Source organism: Schistocerca americana, chromosome 1 (assembly GCF_021461395.2).
Source record: "Schistocerca americana isolate TAMUIC-IGC-003095 chromosome 1, iqSchAmer2.1, whole genome shotgun sequence".
Classification (NCBI taxonomy): domain Eukaryota; kingdom Metazoa; phylum Arthropoda; class Insecta; order Orthoptera; family Acrididae; genus Schistocerca; species Schistocerca americana.
The window spans coordinates 1,015,057,720-1,015,077,715 of NC_060119.1; the positions used below are offsets into that span (position 1 = coordinate 1,015,057,720).

The following is a 19,996-nucleotide window of genomic DNA, read 5'->3' on the forward strand; positions in this document are numbered from 1 at the left end:
AATATTTCGCTTGATGCTGTTCTTCTGTTTTGATGTTTGATTTTGCAGAGGAGAGCTAGAAGATCTACAAATCGTCAGTAAATGGTTGGTGTGGTAATCCAGTGGTGTGAAAGATATCCTCAGTGAGTGTTTCCTGTGAAAGGTAGTGCAAACTTTTTGTGTTTAAACTTACACTAAGAAAAATGGCAACTAGTAAACCTCGTTGCTGTTTAAACCGCCCAGACATCTTTTGTTATGTGTGTGGGAAATTGACTCCAAAAGCTCAAAAAACCAATCACTGATTTGGTTAAGAAGGAATATAAATTGTATTTTGATTGTCCTGTTGGTGATCAAGATAAAAATTTTGCGCCCCATGTTGCCTGCATAGCCTGTACTACAACCTTAACCGAGTGGTTGAAAGGAAAACGCCGAGCCATGGCATTCGCGATTCCGATGGTGTGGTGTGAGCCTAATGACCATTCTTTAGACTGTCACTTGTATCTTACAAATATTTCGGGACATTCAAGCAAAACTAGACATAAAATGAAGTATTCATAATAATGTATCTTTAGTGCGTTTGCCTGCGCCCCATGATGAGGGGTAACCTGTTCCTGTCTGCAACCTGAAAGCCACGGAACCAGACACCACGTCAAGTGAATGACACTTCGCCTCAGCTCTTTAATCAAAAGGAACTGAACGATTTAGTTCGCGATGCGAAACTTTCGAAACAGGTAGCTGAACTCTTGTGGTCGAGATTGCAACAACGGAACCTTCTAGCTCCAGGGACAAACATATCCTGTTTCAGATCAAGAGGTGCTTCGTTCGCTCAGTATTTCTATGTGGAGAATTGAATATGTGTATGTAGAGATATCAATGGTCTGATGATGCAGCTAGGTGTACAGCATAATCCACAGGAGTGGCGAATTCTAGGGTTGGAACTTAAATAGTGGCAGCTGCTTGGTCTTCTTTTAAAGCAATTGTGAAGGGCTTTCTGGGTAACAGAAAAGACTAAAACTATGTTACCATTGTGAATGATCTGTTGGACAACTCTAAGAACATGGAGCGTAGAATGTCGCTTAAAATTCACTTTTTACATTCCCAGCTTGATTTATTCGCAGAAAATTTGGGAGCCGTAAGCGATGAGCATGGTGAATGCTTTCACCAAGACATTCTTACCATGGAACATCATTTCCAAGGCCATTGGAGCCCTTCGATGACGGGTGACTACTGCTGGGGTTTTGTTAGGAAGAGTGATGAAACGGCAAACAAAAGAAGAGCTCCGTAGACGCATTTTTCAAAAACCAAAGACGATTAAAGGTGAAAATATCTTCTGAACTAATTTGGACCTTTTATTGGCACAAAGCCGCTATATACATATAAAGTAGTGTCGATTTCATACGTTCTAAATGAGTATTTTCGTTTGACGTAATTGTGTCAATTTTCGCTATTACTATTTTTTATTCTGCTGTGTATCTAAGAAATGTGACGTCATAGAGAAAAACTGATTTTACCAGTGTATTCAGCACCACAAAATTAGGCAAATCCACCCATTTACAAACCAGATGCAGAAAAAAGTTTAAATTTGTTTACTGTTGTTGTTGTTGTGGTCTTCAGTCCTGAGACTGGTTTGATGCAGCTCTCCATGCTGCTCTATCCTGTGCAAGCTTCTTTATCTCCCAGTACTTACTGCAACCTACATCCTTCTGAATCTGCTTAGTGCATTCATCTCTTGGTCTCCCTCTACGATTTTTACCCTCCACGCTGCCCTCCAATGCTAAATTTGTGATGCCTTGATGCCTCAAAACATGTCCTACCAACCGGTCCCTTCTTTTTGTCAAGTTGTACCACAAACTCCTCTTCTCCCGAATTCAGTTCAATACCTCCTCATTAGTTATGTGATCTAGCCATCTCATCTTCAGCTTTCTTCTGTAGCACCACATTTCGAAAGCTTCTATTCTCTTCTTGTCCAAACTATTAGTATTAGTATTTGTTTACTAGTGTTACCAATTTGACGTTAAAATGCTGCGAGTTGCCAATACGAATTCCTGTCGATAAACATTATTAAAGTGCATTACTAAATTCAAGTCAGTTTTCAATTTAACCTTGCCAGCCGGTGTGACCGAGAGGTTCTAGGCGCTTCTGTCTAGAACCGCGTGACCGCTATGGTCGCAGGTTCGAATCCTGTCTCGGGCATGGATGTGTTAGTTAGGTTTAAGTAGTTCTAAATTCTAGGGGACTGATGACCTCAGATGTTAAGTCCCATAGTGCTCAGAGCCATTTGAACCATTTGAACCATCACTTTAACGTTCAACATTCAGATTAAATTTACCTTCTGTGCTGTAAAAGCCTCTTTCGAATGCCAGAACTTTACGTCGTTGTGTCATTACGAAGTGTGTTGATAATACCGTTTAATCCGAGGCTTTTAAATTACTTAACTACGAACTTGAAATGAAAACTCCTTACAGACACATTATCTAAAGCCAGATCATCACTCGTTCTTTAGTGCTGGCATTAACTTTATTCCAGTCAGGCATCATTTATTTGTTTGTTGATTGATGTGCTTAGTAATTACAGTTACCCACCAAGAACATTCTGTATTCCGAAAGTTCTAAATTGCTAGCCAATATGCATCAAATTAACTAACTTGGTGAAAGGATCTTCCCGTACAACAAACTTGCACCGGCTGCCCACATTTCCAGAGTTATTTATTGCTACAGCAGCTCTTGCTGAATAGCATTTTATCTGTTTACGTGTATTTATTTTGTATGTGACGGAAGTGTGCTTACGTTCTACATCTGCGATCTTAGTCAATTTTTCTTAGAGACACATGTCACCTAACAGATGATTAGACATATTAGTTCAGCACAGAACCAGTCTGCTTAGTAGTTGGATTAAGTGGACAGATGTGTGACGTTTTAATCACAACAGTTCGCGAGGTGTTTTGGTGAACGGTTTCTTAATAACCTTTAAGTGTTATTTGCAGTAAGGCACTTTCAAATTTTACAAGCTAAATGACAAGGTGGGGGAAATATCAGCTGAGTATTTGCTTGTGGGACATGGTGAGTATCATAATAGAACACGTAGAATTATGACAGTTCCTGAAACTTTCCATGAACAGTCTTAAACGAATAGCAATGCTAAGAAGAAGTTAGGACTGTCTTAGCGCGACATCATTGACTTGTGATTCTTCGGAGAATACCATTCCAAAGTAAGTTCTGTACAACTCAAATTCTTTGATTTGTAAGTGGAGCACAGAAATATAATTACCATCGACAGGGATGTATCGTCGAGCCGCGAACACTTTTCGGTTTTGAACGGTCCACAACAACATGCTTCTTGCATTTGTAAATTTTATACGACTCGTCCACAAGCGTATACCATATTGATGTCTGCACTTCTTCTCTGCAAATCAGTGTAAAGTGTGGTGTGGAGACCACTTTTGATTGTGCGATATGTTACACAACAACTGCGGAGAAGTAATTCATACGAGACCGGCGCACCATGTGCTGCGTACCCTTGGTTGAGAGGACCCCACTTCCTGTCCACGGTTGAGAAGTTGCGTCAGAATCTTGTGCGTCGAGAGATCGGGTTAACCGCGTCCGTTGCAGCCAGGAAATTACTTTTGATATCAAGCGTCTGTACGTATCACGTAATCTAAGGCACCAAAATGATGCAATAGCGGTCTTCATTCTTACATAAGGCAACAGCCGCTGCTTAGTCTCAACTGCTCTTAGCAAGATTGTCTTTCTGTGTGAGTTTGCCTTCTCCGTTGACTGAAACTGTTCACAGTTAACCGACTAATCTGCTAGGTTAACGGAAGAAATTCATCCACATAGACAATTTTTCCCAGATTAAAAATTAATGTTTTCGTGTTTCAATTGTTTAATAAACTAGCTGCAAAATTATTTCGTAAAACCACTGAAACTATTTCTCTCCGTTATGGAACAATCTAGATTGGGAGAAAGACCTAACAAGTCATTCGATATAAACTCCCTTAATTTCTGCAAATAATGCTGACCGAATGGAAAGTAGGAGATTTTAATTTCTTTAATTTCATTATCTGGAAGAATATTTCGGTAAGTCACATCTGAGAGACTCCATACAGGAATTTCATACTATTCATAGAAGAAACAACTCAGACCTCATCACTACCTTTTTTTTAATATCAAGGTAAACTTTTAGCTGCCGCAGAAGTGTTTCACTGGGCTGGGAATGCAATGATTGAGACAGTAGCCTCATATTGCAGAAACATAGTTGGAGCTCTGATGTCTTTCCATTCAAATGAATGCCAAGATGTCGAAGTCATGCATAATTCGACCCAGAGTGCAGAAATCATTGGGGGACGTGACAACAAAACGATTATTCTCGTTGGTGTGTGGGATGTATGAGACGCATTATACCATCAGACTTACGGAGAAACATCATCCACTCAGTACCGAAAATAGCAAGAATTGGCAAGTGCGAGAATTACCGCAGAATAAGCTTAACGGCTTATGTATCGAAGTTTCTGACAAGAATAATAATAGAAGTATGGAAAAGAAAACTGAGGATGTATTAGATGGCGATCAGTTTGGCTTTCGGAAAGGTAAAGGCACAGCAGCAGCTCTGATAATGGAAATAAGACTGAAGAACAATCAAGACACGTTCATAGGATTTGTCGATCTATAGAAAGCGTAGGACAACGTAAAATGGTGGAAGATATTTGAAATTCCGAGAAAAATGGTGGTAAGCTTTAGGGAAAAACGGGTAGTATAGAATACGTACAAAAACCAACAGCGAACAATAAGACTGGATGACCAAGAACGAAGTGCTCGGTTGAAAAAGGGTGTAAGATAGGGTTTAGTCTTTCGCCAATACTGTTCAGTCTATACATCGAAGAAGCAATAACAGATATAAAAGATATGTTCAAGAGTGGAATTAGAAGCAAGGTGAAAGGATATCGATAACAACATTCGTTGATGACATTGCACCCTCAGTGAAAGTGAAGAAGAATTGCAAGATATGTTGAACGGTATGAACAGTCTAATGAGTACAGATTTTGGATTGAGAGTAAACAGAAGAAAGACTTAAGTAATGAGAAGTATTGGCAATGAGAACAGCGAGAAACTTTACATCAAAATTGTTTATCGCGAAGCAGATGAAGTTACGGAATTCTTCTGTCTAGCCGGCAGAATAACCTATTACGGACGGAGCAAAGGTAACACAAAAAACAGCACTGGCTTTATTGGCCAAGAGAAATCTGCTAGTATCAAACAACTGGCCTTAATTTGAGGATGAAATTTCTGAGATTACACGTTTGGAGCACAGTATTATGCGGTAGCGGAACATGGACTGTGGAAAAACCAGAACAGAAGACAATCGAAGACATTAGAGATGTGATACTACGGAAGAATGTTGAAAATTGGGTGAACTGATAAGGAAAGGAATGAGGAGATTCGCCGCAGAATTGAGGATGAAAGGAATATTTTCAAAACACTGACAAGATGGGACAGGATGATAGGTGATCTGTTAAGACATCGGGGAATAACTACGATGCTACTAGAGGGAGCTGATGAGGCTAAAATCTGTAAAGGAAGACAGAGATTGGAATACATTTAGCAAATAATTGAGGACGTAGGTTGCATGTGATACCTGAGGTGAAAAGTTTGATACAAGAGATGAATTCGTGTCCAGTCGACACAAAAAAAAAAAATAAAATAAATAAATAATAATAAATAAATAAAAAATAAAATAAAAAATAAAAAATAAAAATAAAAAAAAGCTTTTGAAATGTGGTATTACAGGAGAATGCTGACGATTAGATGGATACATCACCTAGGGAGGAGGAAATGAATAGAATTCGGAAGAGAAGAAATCCGTGGTATATCGTGACTGAAAGATGGGCTTGGTTGATAGCATACATTCTGAGACATCAAGGGATCGCCAACTTGCTGATGGAGAGAAGTGTGGGGAGGTAAAAATTGTAAAGAGAGATCGGAAGATGAATACAGAATGCAGTGTCAGAAGGATATAAGTTGCAGCGGTTATATGGAGATGAAAGAGGCTTGTAAAGAACGGACCAGCGTGGGGAGCCTCATCAAACCAGTGTTATGGCTGAAGATCACAACAACTACAAATGGTTCAAATGGCTCTGAGCACTATGCGTCTTATCTTCTGAGGTCATCAGTCACCTAGAACTTAGAACTAATTAAACCTAACTAACCTAAGGACATCACACACATCCATGCCCGAGGCAGGATTCGAACCTGCGACCGTAGCGGTCGCTCGGCTCCAGACTGTAGCGCCTAGAACCGCACGGCCACTCCGGCCGGCCCAACAACAACAACAACATGTGATGACGCGCCAGTACACCGAGAAGGTTTTTGCCACAACTAGGTAATTTATTCTTAATTATGAAGGTCTGACCCATACAAAACAACAGCAGGACTTTATAGAGTATTTTAACAAGCAAATAAATTGACATAGTAGTAATCGGAAAATATTCACTAATCTCTGTTAACTTCGGTAATATCCAAATTAAAATGAAGTGCAGCATTTTTAGAAATGGGTCATTAAAGAATTCCTATTTATATTAGAACTAACAACGTTAAACATTCCGCGCATTGACACTTGTGGCTACAGCAGCAAACGGCGCCCACTTGTGAAAAGATCTGGAATGTCGAGTCGGCAAAGGGATGTACTTCAGCGATCTAGCACTGGTAAGATCTGAAAGCTCTTTTGAGAAATGATGCTGCACTCACGCTGTATGAAAGTTACGCCTGGGGCTGCGTGTGGTAGTCGTGAAACGAGAATAGTCACTGTCTTGCGTGCCGGACATAACAACAATACCTTTGTTGTGGAGTGTACCTATGCAGATTGGTCTGTACCTTCTCAAATACAGGTGGTACATTGATAGTGACCGGGCCAAATATCTCACGAAATAAGCATCAAACGAAAAAACTACAAAGAACGAAACTCGTCTAGCCTGAAAGGGGAAACCAGATGGCGCTGCCATAGGTCAAACGGATATCAACTGCGTTTTTTTTTTTAAACAGGAACCCCCATTTTGTATTACATGTTCGTGTAGTACGTAAAGAAATATGAATGTTTTAGTTGGACCACTTTTTTTGCTTTGTGATAGATGGCGCTGCAATAGTCACAAACGTATAAGTAAGTGGTATCACGTAACATTCCGCCAATGCGGACGGTATTTGCTTCGTGATACATTCCCCGTGTTAAAATGAACTGTTTACCAATTGCGGAAAAGGTCGATATCGTGTTGATGTATGGTTATTGCGATCAAAAAGCCCAACGCGTGTGTGGCATGTATGCTGCTCGGTATTCTGGACGACATCATCCAAGTGTTCGGACCGTTCGCCGGATAGTTACGTTATTTAAGGAAACAGGAAGTGTTCAGCCAAATGTGAAACGTCAACCACGACCTGAAACAAGTGATGATGCCCAAGTAGGTGTTTTAGCTGCTGTCGTGGCTAATCCGCACATCTGTAGCAGACAATCTGCTCGAGAATCGGGAATCTCGAAAACGTCGGTGTTGAGAATGCTGCATCAACATCGATTGCACCCGTGCCATATTTCTATGCAGCAGGGATTGCATGGCGACGACTTCGAACGTCGTGTACAATTCTGCCACTGGGCACAAGAGAAATTACCGGACGATGACAGATTTTTTGCACGCGTTCTATTTAGTGACGAAGCGTCATTCACCAACAGCGGTAACGTAAACCGGCATAATATGCACTATTGGGCAAACGATGGCTGCGACAAGTGGAACATCAGTGACCTTGGCGGGTTAATGCAAGATGCGGCATTACGGGAGGAAGGATAATTGACCCCCATTTTATCGATGGAAATCTGAATGGTGCAATGTATGCTGATTTCCTACGTAATGTTCTACCGATGTTACTGCAAGATTTTTCACTGCATGACAGAATGGCGATATACTTCCAACATGATGGATGTCCGGCACATAACTCGCACGCGGTTGAAACGGTATTGAATAGCATATTTCATGACAGATGGAGTGGTCGTCGAAGCACCATACCATGGCCCGCACGTTCACCGGATCTGACGTCCCCGGATTTCTTTCTGTGGGGAAAGTTGAAGGATATTTACTATTGTGATCCACCGACAACGCCTGACAACACGCGTCAGCGCATTGTCAATGCATGTGCGAACATTACGGAAGGCGAACTATTCGCTGTTGAGAGGAATGTCGTTACACGTATTGCCAAATGCATTGAGGTTGACGGAGTTCATTTAGAGCATTTATTGCATTAATGTGGTATTTACAGGTAATTACGCTGTAACAGTATGCGTTCTGAGAAATAATAAGTTCACAAACGTACATGTATCACATTGGAACAACCGAAACAAAATGTTCAAACGTACCTACGTTCTGTATTTTAATTTTAAAAAGCTAACTGTTACCAGCTGTTCGTCTAAAATTGTGAGCCATATGTTTGTGACTATTACAGCGCCATCTGTCACGAAGCGAAAAAAGTGGTGCAACTGAAACATTCATATTTCTTTACATACTTCACCAACATGTAATAAAAATGTGGGTTCCTATTCAAAAAAACGTAGTTGATATCCGTTTGACCTAAGGCAGCGCCATCTAGCGGGCCAACCACAGGCCATCTGGTTTCCCCCTTCAAGCTAGACAAGTTTCGTTCTTTGTAGTTTTTTCGTTTGACGCTTATTTCGTGAGATATTTGGCCCTGTCACGATCAATGGACCACCCTGTATATGGTGTTTCCAAGAGGTCAAAAGCGTGCTGCCAATCTTATTCTTTTTGTTCCCTGCCTTCTGTCGTTTCCCTAGGGGTCGACATTGTTATACACGATGTGACATTGTGACACTTGGCAAACGGACTCTCTTCCTGACGCCACAACTCCTTCCGGGCCCAAGCTGTGTACAGCGTCTGCTTGCATCTAGAGTAAACCACATGTTCGAGTGTGAGAACGTTTACGACGGGTCTGCCCAGAGTGTAACTGAGACAAGACGTGGGTACATGGCCGATACTCGTCTAGTCTAATATGGGGAGGTGCCTAAAACCCACATTGCTCCTGTTCGCTTCACCAGCCCTCTCCGTTAATTCCCGAGGTTAGTCGATCCGCGACAGGTTGTCCACCATGAAGGATTGAACGACGCCTTACCGTGCTCTGCAATCCGGGCAGCTCCAAACGTGCTGTCAATGTTTGCACAAAAACTATTTATTTATTATTTATCGTATGGAGTTATCACCATCTGAAGAAGAAAAATAATACATAGAGTGTAGAGCGTAATACACTGTAAGAAAAAAAACAAACAAAGGCGCACCAGGTAACTGAATGGGACGGTAATCGGTAGATGTGAGTAGATGTGACGTACACGTTGCGAAAATACTGCTAATCGTATGAGATATATATATTTTTTTCTTTTTCTTGTCTTCTGCTCCATTTACGCTGCACGTATATCGTTGATGCTTTAGAAAATTTGTTGTCTTGTTCTGTGGTATGAAATGTAACTGTTTCTTGCTTTATTAATATTCCTACCTGAATCTCTTTTAATTGAGTATGCAAAAGTGTTGACCTTCTCTGAAACGCTTTTGCGTAACCAAATGTTGAAACCAAATGTAATATGTACCACTATTGTATGAGCTGTGCTGCGAGAGCGATATCGATAATTGGCAGTCGAAAAGTGACATTGGGTAGGTGTGCTGTGGCGTGGAGTATGCGCTTCTGTTTTTAATCGTGCTGCACAGAGGCACTTGCAAATTTGTGGCCAAGTTCTTATTTTTCGGTCAAGGTATTTACTGAATTTGGATATGGACGTTATGAAACAAAATGTCAGCTCGTGAATATTGTGATATTTCATTGAGTTCTATAAACAGCGCTCACAATGCTCTTGCGACTGAAGTGTGATAGTCGTGTGTGATTGTATACTGTTATAAAATTGTGTAGTGTACTCTAGAAACGGGAAAGTGTGTGTATAGAACGTTGTAAAGTGCCCAGCTCGTTACTAAAGGAATGCAACCGAAGATAATATTACCGTCAGGAGAATCATTAACGAAGTAAGAGGATGTGTCAGTTGTAATTTCATGAGTTATGGAGACTGCACCGCCATCACCGATTGCCACCGAAGGATTGTGGTCGCTGCATTCACCGCACCTAACCAGTTGTGACTTTTATCTGTGGGTAGGTCCAAAAGGAAAAGAGTATGCGAAAAACCTGATAACTTTAAAAGACCTGAAGGACAATATTTGTAGTAAAATTCTGAGAACTGATGCGGCAGAGATGCGAGAAGTGTATATTAATATGTTAGGTCACATGCAAAAGGGCGCTGATGTGCAAGGAAGCCATTTTCAGCACCCAACGCAATTTTATGTAAAAGTGAATGTCAATGTTACAAATACAGACCTTTGAATTTCCTTATCTGTTACTTATTTGTTATCTAATTACTACACGTTATTAAGTAGGTGCATAAGTTCATAGCGTTTTTGATTTGCGTAGTATTCCGGTTGCTACGGATTTATTTATCGATTGTCATTTTTATTTGTAGTTGAATGTTGCTGTTTGAGTTTACATGTTATCATTTTGCCACCTGGAGGTAGTGAGTGGAGCCGTGGACGGTAGAAAATCGGAGTGCGAACTGGGGAAATCGGAACATTTCCGACATATTCTTCTGTTTGAGTTCAATAGACAGCGACAGCAGCGGAGGCGGCCAGAACATTTGCGCCATGTATGGAAACAATGCCATTGGACAGAACACGGTAAGAAAATGGTTTTCTCGTTTTAAGAAGGATCCTTTTGACATCAGTGACTCTCCACGTTAGGGAAGACCTTCGGGGTTTGATGAAGATCGTTTAATTCATCAAGCCAAGCTAAAGTTTTCCGGGCACAAAAACGTGCAGTAAGAGTTATATGTGGTGTTAACTCAAGAACATCCTGCAGAAGCCTGTTTAGGGAACTAGGGATACTAACTACTTCTTTCCAATATATTTATTCCTTAATGAAATTTGTCATTAAAATATATATCATTTTTTCAAACCAACAGCTCAATTCATGTAATCAATACTAGAAGTAAGAAAAATCTTCACAAGGATTTAAAGTCACTTAGTCTTGTACAAAAATGTGTGCATTATTCAGGCACACACATTTTCAATAACTTGCCAGCAGCCATAAAAAGCTTAACAAGCAATGAAATTCAGTTTAAGAGAAGCCTAAAGAATTTATTGGTGGCCAACTCCTTTTACTCCATTGATGAATTTCTCAGTAAAACCAACTGATATATATATATATATATAACTTCTGCACAATTTCAGTGCAGTAATGTGTTCATTGTAAACATGTGTGTGTGTGTGTGTGTGTGTGTGTGTGTGTGTGTGTGTGTGTGTAAGTACAATCTAACTTCTGCACCATTTCAGTGCAGTAATGTGTTCACTGTAAATAAGTATTATAGTAGTTGTATTACATGTTTATTACCTTATAAATAAATAAATAAACTTTTTTATTTCCAATTCAGTGCATTAGTATTTGTAAAACGACTCTTCCATATAGTGTTCATTAAAAAATGACGATCATTCCACTTGGGACCTGAGGAATGGTACATTAGCTTATTTGTTTTAGTTGTAAATATTTGTCATGTATTGTTGTTTTTCTGACATGTTCCACATCCTGGAGGACCTCCTTACTACGGATCAATTGGACTGAAAGTAAATCTAATCTAAAATCTAACATAAACACATCAATCCACAGCGATCCACGCCAGTGTACTCGAGAACTGCTAAATGTGATGAACTGTGATCATTCTACCATCTTGTGACATTTGCACGTGATAGGACAGATTCAGAAATCGGCTTTGGGTACAGCATACTGTAAAACAATATCATAAAATCAGCGGCGTCCACATGTGCATCTCTGCTTGGTCGTCATGAATTAGCTTGCGTACAACACCGACTATTCCTATCCTGTATTGTTCCTGGCGACGAGAAATGGCGTCTTTATGCTAAAAAAAGGAAAATAAAGGAAAGGTTGACCCCAAACAAAGGAGCTTCTCCCCGAACAAAGAGCTGTGCGCATCCACAGAAAATCATGATACGCCTCTGGTGGAACAGTGACGGTGTAGGGCGCTACGAATTGCTTCCACGAGGTGTAACCATCACTGCTGATATTTATTGTCAACAACTGAGATGTCTTGCACACGCAACATGAAAGACAAGAAACATTACTTGCACTGATACTACTCCACAATTCATGCCCGGCCGCGTTCTGCTCAAAAAATGGTTCAAATGGCTCTGAGCACTATGGGACTTCATATCTGAGGTCATCAGTCCCCTATACTTAGAACTACTTAAATCTAATTAACCTAAGGACATCACATACATCCATGCCCGAGGCAAGATTCGAACCTGCGACCGTAACATCAGCGTGGTTCCCGACTGAAGCACCTAGAACCGCTCGGCCACATCGCCCGGCCGCGTTCTGCTAGACCGACAAAAAACGCAAAAAACAGTATACGTGAGTTAGGTTGGGAAGACATTCCAGACGCATCTTATTCACTTGACATGGCACCCTCAGTTTTTCACCTTTTCTGCTCTCTATCAAAGACCTCCAAGAAACATCCTTTAAGGGTGAAAATGCTCTCCGAACGTGCTTCGAACAATGTTTCGCCTCAAAACCAGTGATTTCTACAGTCGCAGAATCTAAAAGTTCGTCAGCGTCGGCAGACTGTTGCAAATAGTGAAGGAGAATATATTATTGGCGACTCTGTTATGTGTATCTCTTGCGTTTATTACACTTACAGAAAAACACTACGAACTTATGCACCAACCCAATATTTCTTGCTGTGTCTGCTCGTAGCGGGTAAGAATTCGTGCGTAATTGGCGAGCAATCTGCATTCGGGGCCCGTTTTTCTGCACCATCACGTAATTTCCCAGTACGTCTAGGTTCTAGTTTGGATTTCCTCTCACTGTTCAGTTGAGGTACACATCATTAAAGCACCCAGTCGTTGACGTAACCATACCTCGATGATTTTGTTTTTAGCCTGTGCGCAATGTTGTAAAGTTGATGCATTAAGTTGTTCTGAAAGCCGTGCTGATATTCAAGATAATAAAAGCGGGTTAAAAGCTGTGTGATGTCTGGAGAAGTTATCCTTTCATTACTGAGCATCTGTTTCACCAGGTATCCTGTCTAGCTTACCAAATTCCCAACCAGGCTAACATTAATTGTAATCTTTTAGTATTCATCTTACAACAACCGATGATATATATATATATATATATATATATATATATATATATATATATATATATATATATAAAGAGAATTTAAATAAAAAGAAATAAATCAGTTTATATTTGGACATTTATTTTAACATTGATCATTGTTCCATTAAAATTTCAGCATATTAATCTTGATTCATAACTAAACTGGTGCCTTATTTAGGATTTTGAAAATATGAGTTTGTAATCTTACTGAACACATTAAATATGGAGCCAAGATTGGGAGACTGCATAACACAGCATTCATAAAATAACACACGAAGAACGTTGAAACATATGCAAGAGGAAATTAACCACAACCAACCGATTCAATTTTCACCCAAAGAAGTTACATTCGTAGAGCAATCCTGTCCGTCATGAAATTACTACACACTGGTACACTAAATTCATACTAACTGTATGTGAAATCTTCCCGAAAGGAATAGCTGAGGGCTACTTTGATGATTACACCACATGCTTCACGTGGTCAACTTGGTTTACACAAAGAGTGTAACTTCACAATAATTTTGAGAATTAAAATAAATTACATCGAAACGCAATTTACAAAAGAAAAACCTCGAACTGGTTACCGTCGTCTTACTATTAACCTGATGGGTCAAACAATTGTATAATTGGTACTGGTCTCACAAAGTACAGCCCACGTGGGTTGAACATAAAGAAAAGTTGCTATATTGAAAAATATTGTCAAGACGAGACATAATCTCACGCACAGTCGCATTTAAGATTGATGATCTTAGAGTTACGGATCATCAACAAGTGGTTACACTTTGCTCACGAAGTAGTGACAAAGCAACTACTGGAAGATATTCTGAACTTCACACTCGAATTACACTGCGTTGCAATTTAAGATAACATCAGATATTTTAGATCTAAACCTGAAACAAAGGTGATTAAATTTTCAGTTAGGCTGAACTTAAGAAATCCATTGTCCTACGGTCCTAGCAGAGACGCACTTAGCCGGAGACCTTACCAATTCAGACGCTCGCCGCGGACACACTGGAGTGGGCCCCTACCGAGGGTGCCTCACAGATGCAATCGGAAGTGACCAGAGAGGCAGCTTCCTATACCAACATGACAAGGGACGGACAGGACCATACCAAGAACAGAAACCTCTTTGCTTTTAGAAAGCGCAGCTACCTGTTCCGACGTTGGTCCTACTGTTCTCTAGCAGACAGGCTTGTCTGCTACCATCAAGCATGCAACTATAAATACATTTGCTCATTCATCCTTTCACGCAGAAGGGAAGGGGGATGACAGTATCTTATCATATACACTATATAAATGAAAGCGGATGTAGGTTCCATATGAGACTGTGTGACATGAATTACATATAAACTGTGTTTTAAAGTGTAGTAGTGTGGCAGATCGTTCTTGTTTATGTGTTAAAGTAACACGTTTCACTGCTCAGTCTCCACCCAGATAGAGTCAGAAACACCACAGTAAATTTAGAAGTGGAATTTATGCCGTAAATGACAGGAGATTTAAGAAATTAACATGAAAGGAAACCAACAGAGACCTTTCAAGGTACAATAAAAAAAAATGTTCAAATGTGTGTGAAATCTTATGGGACCTAACTGCTAAGGTCATCAGTCTGTAAGCTTAAACACTACTTAATCTAAATTATCCTAAGGACATACACACACACCCATGCGCGAGGGAGGACTCGAACCTCCGCCTGGGCCAGCCGCACGGTCCATGACTGCAGCGCCTTAGACCGCTTTTTTTTTTTAGTCTAATTTTGTTCGTTATTGTTCGTTTCAATTGTTCGTGGCGGACGTCACCTGACGCCCGTTGAAGTTCGTTATTGATCCATTCACTCAGTTTCTTTTTTTATTACAGAGGCCAGCTAACACTCTGACCGAACACGCTGTGCTACCGTGCCGGCTACCGCTCGGCTAATCCCGCGCGGCTATGTACAATCTGAACGGAAGTGGGGCAAGGACTGAGTCCTGTGGTAGAGTGTTTTTTTTGAATTATTATTATTAATTTTCTTGAGAAGCTGCTATTGAGTCCTCCGACTACATGGAACGGTCGTCCGTTTAGCATATTGTATACAAAGAAGTACTATCTTTACGTGAAGTAACAGCCTGAAAGCCTTGACTGTGAAGGATGGCGGCATAGAGAGAAACAGCCAGATGGCGAGAGCTGTAAAAGAGGTGTCGATAAGACGATCACGTATGCATCTCGAGAACTGCGCCGAAAAGCGCGCAGGCCTTACGCAAGAGGGCACGCTCCATTCATCTGGCGGCGGGGCCGTACGAGCGGCGTTCGGCGCGGCGCTGCGGGCCGCTTATTGGTAAACAGCACGTGGTGGCGCCGGCGGTGGTGGGGTGGCGTCGCGAAGGGAGTACGTCTGGCGGCCTCGGGCAGCCTCCGCAGCAATCCGCCGCCGCCCGCCGTCGCCGCAGCACGCAGAAGCTCCGGATAGCCGCCGCAGACCTCCCGCAGACCAGCCTCGCCTCTTCCGCTCTGCTCTGACACTCGCCCGACATGAAGCTGCACGTCGCCGCTTTCCTCGCGCTGCTGCTAGCCGCCTTCCTCTGTAAGTACACGCACTGCTTGCACTATCACACCATTTCGTGTACACTCGCGACTTGCATCAAATACACTGACGGTGATGTCTTAATACAAAATTTATCTAATCCCGATTTCGTGACTCTCGTACCAATGCTTATGTCGGCTTTGGGTATACGATAAATCGCACAGATCTAAGGGCTGTCAATTCAACTAAATACCTAGGAATGACAGTTACGAGCAACTTAAATTGGAAAGACCTCACAGATAATATTTTGGGGAAAGCGGAACAAAGACTGCGCTTTGCTGGCAGAACACTTAGAAGATGCGAAAAACCCACTAAAGAGACAGCCTCCATTACACTTGTCTGTTCTCTGCTGGAATATTGCTGCGTGGAGTGGGATCCTTACCAGGTAGGATTGACGGAGGACACCGAAAAAGTGCAAAGAAGGGCAGCTCGTTTCATGTTATCGCGCAATAGGTGTCAGAGTGTCACTGATATGATACGCGAGTTGGGGTGGCAGTCACTGAAACAAATGCGGTCTTTTTTTTTTTTTTGCGGTGAGATCTATTTACGAAATTTCAAAAATGGCTCAAATGGCTCTGAGCACTATGGGACTCAACTTCTGAGGTCATAAGCCCCCTAGAACTTAGAACTACTTAAACCTAACTAACCTAAGGACATCACACACATCCATGCCCGAGGCACGATTTGAACCTGCGACCGTAGCGGTCGCGCGGCTCCAGACTGTAGCGCCTAGAACCGCTCGGCCACTCTGGCCGGCTACGAAATTTCATTCACCAACTTTCTCTTCCGAATGCGAAAATATTTTGTTGACACCCACCTACGTAGGGAGAAATGATCATCATAATAAAATAAGAGGAATCAGAGCTCGAACGGAAAGATTTAGGTGTTCCTTTTTTCCACATGCCATTCGAGAGTAGAATGGTAGAGAAGTAGTATGAAAATGGTTCGATGACGCTCTGCCAGGCACTTCAGTGTGAATTGCAGAGTAACCATGTAGACGTAGATGTAGGCTTTTTCCTCTTATGTAGGCCTTATGTAGGTTTATTTTATCCCGCTGAGTTTCACTTTTCCTTCTTCTTCAAAGCGCTGCTATGTAATGAACGATTTTCCCTCCCAACTGCGTTTGGTATGGTATTTCTGAACCATTCCTCGGAGGAATACCGCCCAGTTTGAAACACACCAGTACTGACAATATTACGGATCAGTTGTTAAATGTGTAATATATTTACGATACATTTCGGGACGACGTTATCCCATCAGGTGCTGTAAAATGAAGAAACAAATTAATACATCGTAATAGGCAGCTACTGACGACTATGTAAATATTTTTATCGTACTATAGTATACCTTGAAGCATGTGTGCTGTTATGTACGGTCAACAGTAAGAAGTCATCTGCAAACATGCAGTGTCAAATAGAACTGTTCCTTAAACATTTCATGTTGACGCATCACACTACATATACATCTACATCAATACTCCGCAAGCCACCTGACGGTGTGTGGCGGAGGGTACTTTGAGTACCTCCATCGGTTCTCCCTTCTATTCCAGTCCCGTACTGTTCGTGGAAAGAAAGATAGTCGGTATGCCTCTGTGTGGGCTCTAATCTCTCTGATTCTATCCTCATGGTCTCTTCGCGAGATATACGTAGGAGGGAGCAATATACTGCTTGACTCTTCGGTGAAGGTATGTTCTCGAAACTTTAACAAAAGCCCGTACCGAGCTACTGAGCGTCTCTCCTGCAGAGTCTTCCACTGGAGTTTATCTATCATCTCCGTAATGCTTTCGCGATTACTAAATGATCCTGTAACGAAGCGCGCTGCTCTCCGTTGGATCTTCTCTATCTCTTCTATCAACCCTATCTGGTATAGATCCCACACTGGTGAGCAATATTCAAGCAGTGGGCGAACAAGTGTACTGTAAACTTCCTTTGTTTTCGGATTACATTTCCTTAGGATTCTTCCAGTGAATCACAGTCTGGCATCTGCTTTACTGACGATCAACTTTATGTGATCTTTCCAGTTTAAATGACTCTTAATGCCTACTCCCATATAATTTATGGAATTAACTGCTTCCAATTGCTGACCTGCTATATTGTAGCTAAATGATAAAGGATCTTTCTTCCTATGTATTCGCAGCACATTACACTTGTCTACATTGAGATTCAATTGCCATTCCCTGCACCATGCGTCAATTCGTTGCTGATCCTCCTGCATTTCAGTACAATTTCCATTGTTACAACCTCTCGATATACCACAGCATCATCCGCAAAAAGCCTCAGTGAACTTCCGATGTTATCCACAAGATCATTTATGTATATTGTGAATAGCAACGGTCATACGACACTCCCCTGCGGCACACCTGAAATCACTCTTACTTCGGAAGACTTTTCTCCATTGAGAATGACATGCTGCGTTCTGTTATCTAGGAACTCTTCAATCCAATCACACAATTGGTCTGATAGTCCATGTGCTCTTACTTTGTTCATTAAACGACTGTGGGGAACTGTATCGAACACTCTCACAAGACTCAGTTCTAAACTAAAGGCAGCTGCCTGCAGCTGTCACTGACAGCACTATTCAATAATGTATGTATCACAGCCCCAAACGATGCTTCTGTCTGTTGTAAAATCTCTGAAAGCTGTGAGACTTCAGCTGCTCCAAACGTATAATATGCTGAAATAAGTTATGGGAATGCACCCGGGTGATTTCACCGACAACCATCGATATTTGACGATGACGTCACCCGCCTGCACTCCCGTAATTTATTTGATCTGTGAATGTTAGAGTCAAGTCTTAGAAAATACTACAAACCAAAACTACGCCTTTGTTACAATGTGTGCATGCATAAAGAGTAGCCAACAGAAAATTTTACGTAACTCTAACATTGCGTTGGTAAAACATTTGTAATTTATTCATTAAAGTTTCCATCAGAGTTGCAAATAACATTTTTATTAGTGACTAGTTTCGAACTTATCGTTCATTCTCAAACCATTACCTGTCTTCAATGTTACTAACAAAACATAAAATACAAGCATTTCATGTTCAGAGATTACAGCAGCGAAACAAATATTTTGGTCATACCTGCATTTGTAATGTTTTTCTGTACTAATACATGTGTTTTTACATCAGATCAATTAAAAAAGATGTTATTTGTCTGTACTACGGTTGCCTTGATAAATTTAAAAACGCCTAACGAATTTTGAACTTGTCAAGACAACCGTAGTACAGTCAAGTAAATTTTTTTATTGGTCTTTTGTAAAAACACATGTAATATGCACAGTGAAACGTTAAAAATACAGGTATGTCACAAAAGATTTATTGAACTGCTGTAATCTGTGCACACAAAAGTTTGTATTCTATGTTTTGTTAATAATATTGTATCTTCTGACATATGTAATGGTTTGAGAATGAACGAAAAGTTCGAAACTAGTCACTAATAAAAATATTATTTGCAACTCTGAAGGCAACCTTAATTAATACATTACAAATTATAAAATATTACACCTAACACCTCTAATTATGTTAAGTTGGTGGCTGTTTCTCAAGGAGGACATAGTTAAAGTGGGCCCAGACGTGCCCCTTGGATGGGAAAAGTGGGTGTTTATAAAATGAAGTGTCAGGATTGTGAAAATAAGTGCGTGGGGAAAACGGCTAAAAATTTTAAAATAAGGTCTAAAGAGTAATATAATAAAGATGACTGCTCACCGGCGGTGGCGTAGCACCTCAAGAGTGAGCAGCATTCGTTGGGTAACATCACGTACAGCGTGAGGATACTGTACTTTGAGGATGAACGGCGGTTCCTGTTAATTATAGAAGAAGCTGGGATTTCTAGTGTTTGTTAAATGAGAATGCAGAAGTGCCCAAGGATCATATATGGACTCACTTTAGCGATACCCTCCTTGTGAGGGAGCCACCAACCTATTGCAATTAACGGAGCGAAATGTAATATTTTCTGTTGGTTGTTCTATATGGATGCACACATTGTAAAATAGGTGTAGTATTGCTTTTTAGAACACACTGGGTCTTAACATATAACGTTCAAAGATTTTGCAATAGACAGTAGCGTCGTTGGGAGCTGTGATATCTGCGTTATAGGACAGTAGCCTACTGTCATCGTTAGGTAAAGGCAGCTACCTTTAGTTTACAGGTGAGTCTTGTGAGAGTATCATGCGTCATCTTGAGATGTTCACGGAAAAATTTTATATTTGACAAT

General features: G+C 40.9%; 1 protein-coding gene across 1 annotated transcript in view; it reads left to right on the plus strand.

Annotated features, from left to right (window-relative positions):
• Window positions 1-15,603: 15,603 nt before the first annotated feature.
• The window catches only part of LOC124548916 (agrin-like), an 89,182-nt gene continuing 84,789 nt past the window's right edge, over window positions 15,604-19,996 (plus strand). Inside the window, exon 1 of the mRNA XM_047125204.1 lies at window positions 15,604-15,783. Coding sequence (XP_046981160.1) covers window positions 15,732-15,783 — 52 coding nt within the window. The 5' untranslated portion in view covers window positions 15,604-15,731. The remainder of the gene's footprint in view (window positions 15,784-19,996) is intronic.